The sequence below is a fragment of the Halyomorpha halys genome, unplaced genomic scaffold (genome assembly GCF_000696795.3).
Source record: "Halyomorpha halys isolate HHAL.00 unplaced genomic scaffold, Hhal_1.1 Scaffold14.1, whole genome shotgun sequence".
Taxonomy (NCBI): Eukaryota; Metazoa; Arthropoda; class Insecta; order Hemiptera; family Pentatomidae; genus Halyomorpha; species Halyomorpha halys.
In genome coordinates this window covers 235,947-242,180 of record NW_027115673.1, presented here as the reverse complement: position 1 = coordinate 242,180, position 6,234 = coordinate 235,947, and the positions used below count along the sequence as shown (strand labels likewise).

Sequence of the window (6,234 nt, the reverse complement as noted above, 5' to 3'; positions counted from 1 at the left end):
GGAAGATATGTAAGACAATCTATTTACTTTAAAAAATAAAAAGCATTTAAAAAACTGTGAAAAACATTAAAATTATTGAAACAAGCGATCAATCCCTAAATATTTAACTACGGATGTTCATCCCACATTACATTAAGTTGTAAATAGTCAGTAAATAAATTTAATTACATTTTTATTTTGTTTTGTTAGAAGTTTGTTTTGATTTAGAAGAAAGAGATTTATTATACTTGAGGATTGGATGAATCCATCTGCCAGGTTTTCATGGATGACCTGTTAGTACTCAGTAAGTCCGAAGTGGAACACGTACAACATTTGAGGAGCGTATTCCAGCAGATGAGGGAATTTGGCTTAAAGCTTTCACGAAAATAGTCAAAACAACTTTCCTAGCCAAAACAACTTTCCTTGGATAAACTAGCTCATAGGAGGAAGTAAGACCAGATGCCCAGAAAGTGGAAGCCATGGAGAGGATGGCAGTGGCGAGGGATGTAAAAGGGATCCGGAGGTTGCATATAAGGTTGTTTGGTGCACCGAAATGGTTGAATACCTCATGCCAATGAACAACTAAAAACGGGATCCAAGCTGGTTTTGACGGCATACATGGCGCATAAGGTTAGGAAATGAATAGAGCAGCTGCAGATAGAGCCGATCCTTGCGTTCCCTGATTTCCAGAAATCGTTTGGACTCACGACAGATGCCAGTGAGTACGCACTGGAGGGAATGCTATCCCAGGAACTCGAGAAAGGAGAACTTCCTATAGCCTACGCTAGTAGAGACTTACGGAGACGAAGTCCCGTTATAGTGCTTTGGAACGATAATTGTTGGGAATTGTGTGGGCAGTAGATCACTTTCGACCACACCTTTTTGGAAGAAGATTTCGGGTTCACACTGACCACAGACCTCTTCAGTGAAACTGAAGGAATTATCGGCTCGGATCACTCATTTGAAGGAGCTTTTGGGTCAGTATAAAATGGATATTGCATATAAGCCAGGAAAAGAAAATGTGGTGGCAGAGTGGCGTTCAGTCCCAAGTATAGTTAAGGAAAGGCGAACCACCGAGGACTGAAGACACCCTGCAAGGATCACGTCGTCGATATTTTTGGTATGGCATGAAACGCACTATTGAAGAAACTATAGTGAGCTGTGAAATTTTCCTCCGCACGAAATATGACAGGCGTCCTCCCCAAGCCAGACAAGAGGAAACACCAACCACGAGCGTACCACTTAGTGATTTGGAAGTAGATACTTTCAAGTGAGTAATGGTCGTGGATCTATTCAGTAAAATAGCTATGATATACTTGGTGAAAGACAAGTCGGCGAAGGCGGTGTTGCGGGCTTTTCGCGTTTGGTTTCAATTTTATGGGGTTCCTGAAAGAATATCGTCGAATGCGAATAGAGAATTTGATAATAAACATATCAGGGAGTAAATGAAGGCATTAGAAGTAGTGTGGCATCTAAGTGAATGCAGCGTGATCAAAAGTTTTCGTGTTTCAGGCATTAGTCCTCCATCTACAACTCTTTTTTCTTGTAGGCGAATGCAGTGTGATCAATATAGCCTGGTTTTTGTATAAAATTCGAATTCAAATGTACTGTTTGTATAAAATCCACAAACCTTCCAAGAAGCGATCCGATGCATGCGTCCACTGACAAACGTCAAATCGGTGATCTATCTGTTCTTGATAACTGGATAATGGCAACTAGCCTATAAGACAATCAAGGAGCCACATCATTTTTAACGATAAGTTGCAGAAACTAAACAGACAGGTTTTTATGTTACAGGCTTTTTATACTATTTCAGGCATTGTTTACTATCATTAACCATTTCAGGCTTTAAATACTATCACTAACCACCTCAGGCTTTGTATATTACCAATAACCATTTCAGGATTTGAATACTATCACTAACCAATCCAAGCTTTGAATACTATCACTAACCATTTCAGGCTTTGTATACTATAACTACCCATTTCAGGCTCTTTATAATATCTGACCTGAACCGTTTGAAACTCTTTTTCTTCTGAATCTATCATTTTTGGCGTCAGAATGGTGTGCATGGTGTGTCTTTGTCTGAAAAGATGCATACTAAAAAATATTTATTTCCAATAATATTTTACAGACTGATATTTACAGGATCCCTAGTGTCCTTTGACTACTATATAGTTGAGGGGTCTAGATGAGAAGGCTCTCCTCCTCTACTATACTTATGCTCTACTTATATATCTTATTTTATATTTATATATCTTATCAATCTTAGATAATTTATATCAATTTCAGAAGGTCTGACAGAGCTTCTATATACATTAGAAGATTCGTAACTAAAACGTTGTGTTATGATGGTTTCAAGTTGTTTTGGATTTGAAAACAGTGGTTTCTGCATTTTTTTTATCTTATCCTTTGGCTGTATTTTTAAAAAAAATCTAAAGCCTTTGCATAAAATGTTCTCATTTTGTCTCGAATAGGTTTCCTGTTTTAATACTTAAATTAAAATTTCTGTTTATAATGCACTAAAAAAAATTATGAGCTGTTGTTTCTAAAAATTAGAATTTTCTAATTGCTCTAAAATGAAGTGCCTTAAAAATAATTTTACGAGAATCTATTATGGTTGGCAGGGCCACACCTAAAACTAAATTTATCGGAATTATAATGCTTTTCGTGTTTTAACAGGAACAATTTTTTAATTAGAAATACCAACATATTTCTTGGAACTTGCATTAAAACTCAGAAATATGATCTTGTTGGACGTTTTATGGCCCCCATGACTGGATGATGGACGAGAGTGGAGTTTGGCCCTCTTTCGTCTATCGCTTTCCAAACTGTTTATGATTCTTATTCTTACTTGACATTTTAAAGAAATGGAATAAAATAATTTAAATAATTATCAAATATGAAAACCTTTTAAGAACCTCCTTTGTTATTAAAATGTATCAAGTTAAAAGAAGAATGTGTTCTAAGTTATATTATAAAATATGAAACCTTCCTCGACTTTAATACACTTTTGCATTTAACATGGATGAGTGAACACTCCTATTATAGAAGTTGAACAGAGGTATGTAAGGTTATGTTATATCCAAATAATCAACGAAAGACAGTCTGTTTTTAAAATATGTTTTTAGGTTTCATTTAAATTATTCTACAGTACCTGTAAAATTGATAAGGTTCCCACTCTCCGTTTTCTCTTGTTCTTTTGTAAATTGCAAAGCTTTCTGGCCTTGGGGAATAGAATTCGATTCGGATGTACGTTATATCAAATGCCTTTCCTGAAACACATACATATTGCTATTAAATAAACAAAGTTAACTAAAAATTAAACAAGACATCATAAGGACAGCAATAAACACAACAGTTTTTTTGTTATAAGGGATAAACTAACTGGACTACTTTAAAGAATACGCTATAAGCTATAACTTGCCATTTTTAGCTACAGCTTCAAAACGAATACCAATGAAATGTTGAAATATTGAAACACAACAATAAAATACTGACTTAAATTTAACTGCATGTTCGGAAACTCATTAAAAAAAAAAATGTTATTTTTGCTTCCAAAAGCGCATTTCTACTTTATTTTTTTCTAAATTTCAAAATATATTATGTATCTAACACTAATTTTTGCAAAATATTGACCCATGAGAGGCAGGAGAATAATGTTGAACTATTTTGAAAAAAAATCAAATGAATATGTTGGGTTAAATTTGCAATTGAATGTTTTAGTAATTATTTTGATTTTCTGATTAAAAATAGGGGCATGGCACATGTACTCATTTTTATACTTTCATCAGTGACAAAAATATTAAATAAAACTTGTTTTTTATATACAGACTCCCAAGTTGTTGATGACACCTGGGTAGCGTTGGCCACTACAATCTATTAGATGTGTGTCTCATTAAGGTGTCGCATGCCAAATATTTTAAAGCCTATGCTCACCTGAAAAAGTTTCATCAAAATATAAGAGACACATGTAGCATCTATTCTTGGTAGTAATAAAGAAAAACGGTTAATGGAGATGGTGGGGAATCTAGGAGCTTAAATGACAAAATATTCCTTGATAGGTGGGATACCATTCCTATGACAGAAGATGCAGTTAAAATATTTTTTGTAAGAAAAAAAATGAAGCGTTTTCTCAAAGTAAGGTTTTTTGTCAAACTTAAATAAAATCATTATTAATGAAGGAGACAAAAACTTTTGCAATGTATAAATTTAACTTTATGCGAAAAGTGAAAAGTACATTTCAACTTTTCACTAATTAAGTTTCTAGAGGACTTTTAGTTTCTAATAATTTAAAGGTCTACGGTATACGTATATCACAAACTGCCTCAGCGAATGATGAAAAGTCAGCAGGTAAATTCAAGTCTTTCAAAGATTTTTCCGCAACGGTTTAGCAATTAGGATAGGCAGATTAGGATTAGGTAGTGAGAATTGGGTGTAGAACACATAGTTCTTGGTTACCTTTTTTCCTTGAATAGTACATCAATTTATATATTTAAGAAAGATAATGGCCATCAGGTCATTTAATAAATGCTTCATCCAAGAAAAATATCATACCAATCAAAATTTTAAATGAAAATTATGTCACTCTTTCTTGTTATAGCACCTAATAACTGCCTAAATTTATTTACTCTTGATCCCATCTTTTCTCCATCTTGAAATTATGCGTGAATCTAACCAATATAAACAATGAAATAGTAACTGGAATATTATTGATCGATCGTGTGTATAGATGAATGGAATATGGTCCGGGTGCAGTAAAAAAAAAACTCAAATAGTGAATGATTAATAATAGTATAATCATTTACTATTTGAGTTTTTTTGACCGCACCCGGACCATATTCCATTCATAAAATAATAACATACTTTTGTTATTTAAATCTTGGCTAGAGTTTATAGGATTAAAAAATAATTTAATATTTTTAATTTACTTGATTGGTATATATGTATATCGTGGTATTTCATATTATTTTAAATACAAGTAAAAATAATTTGATATAAAATAAAAATCACACGCGATATGTATTAAAGATAAAAAAAAAAATATACACTTCTTATGCATTTAGTTTATATAACTGATATAGAGAAATAGAGGTTCAGTCCTATTGTGATATAAAACTGAATGATGATTTATCATTTATGTAATTCTGAACACTTATGTTTTACATCTCTATATAATAGAACATAATTATTACTATTATAGGACAGATCGTGGAGGTCCAAAGCCTTGCGCGGTGAACTAAAGTAATACATTGCGCGTTTCCTGACGTGATTTTTTTCATAGGATGGATTCGTCACTCCCACGTCTATTTTTTGCAAGAGCCACCCATTGGCTGACCGGCCTCACAAATGGCCTAAGGGAGGCTGTGAGTGAGTTTTGTATTTTATGGTTAAAAAAAACCAGGTGGGGCCGGGGCTCGAACCTTTGGGTTGGTAGACAGGCCCGTTGCCAAGCTGCCATTGCTACCATCGCCACGATAGAATATAATATTCTACTATCTCAAACAAAACTAATACATAATAAAATAATAGGGATATGTATACATAATAAACATAATTATCCTTTCATTGCCTGAAGGGCATTTTAAGGTAGGTTGTGGGATTCGCTTTGTGCAGGGAAGCACTGTGAGCGCTTACTCGCTGTCTGCGTTGTCAGGAGTGAGAAAGGATCTCTCTACTAGTGATGAATCCTTCCCTTGGCGATCACGTCGACCAAGGGAGCAGTGTCTTGCCACCTCCCAGATCTTGGAGTCAATTTCCCAGAAGAATTTATTTGCACAAGCCTTCAGCCCATCAAAAAACTTGATGTGCAGTCGGCCTATGAACTCTGGAACAGAGAGAGGCTGGAATTTTTGGTGGATGACACTGTTCCTGGCCCTCTGTACAGTCCTGCAAAGGATGGAGTTCTGGTTGGTATGGACTTTTTGTAAGGTCGTTTTGAAGAGGTGCCACAGTTGAAGCGCATCATAGAGCAGGATCAGACTAATTGTATCCTTGTATATCTACAGCTTCAGTCGAAGTGGTGGGTCGTCATCAGGGCGGTTTGTGGTGTGTGTGGAGATGTTCACATAGAACCTAGTAAAATCTTTTAGTAAATAGTTGTTCCCAGTTACAATAAGTTACAATCTTAGGTATTCAGTTCCTTAGATATAGGCTTCACCACCCAAATCCACTTGTTTCTAACCTGGCTTCTCCTTCATTACCTAATAATCCTCCTAGGCGTCTGAAAAGAAGATGGCCTCGAGATCTTCTCCT

General features: G+C 34.9%; 1 protein-coding gene across 1 annotated transcript in view; it reads right to left on the bottom strand.

Annotated features, from left to right (window-relative positions):
* Window positions 1-3,102: 3,102 nt before the first annotated feature.
* LOC106679657 (laminin subunit gamma-1-like) overlaps window positions 3,103-6,234 on the bottom strand; it is a 139,101-nt gene continuing 135,969 nt past the window's right edge. Inside the window, exon 3 of the mRNA XM_014418936.2 lies at window positions 3,103-3,254. Within this exon, the coding sequence (XP_014274422.2) occupies window positions 3,118-3,254 (137 nt within the window). The 3' untranslated portion in view covers window positions 3,103-3,117. The remainder of the gene's footprint in view (window positions 3,255-6,234) is intronic.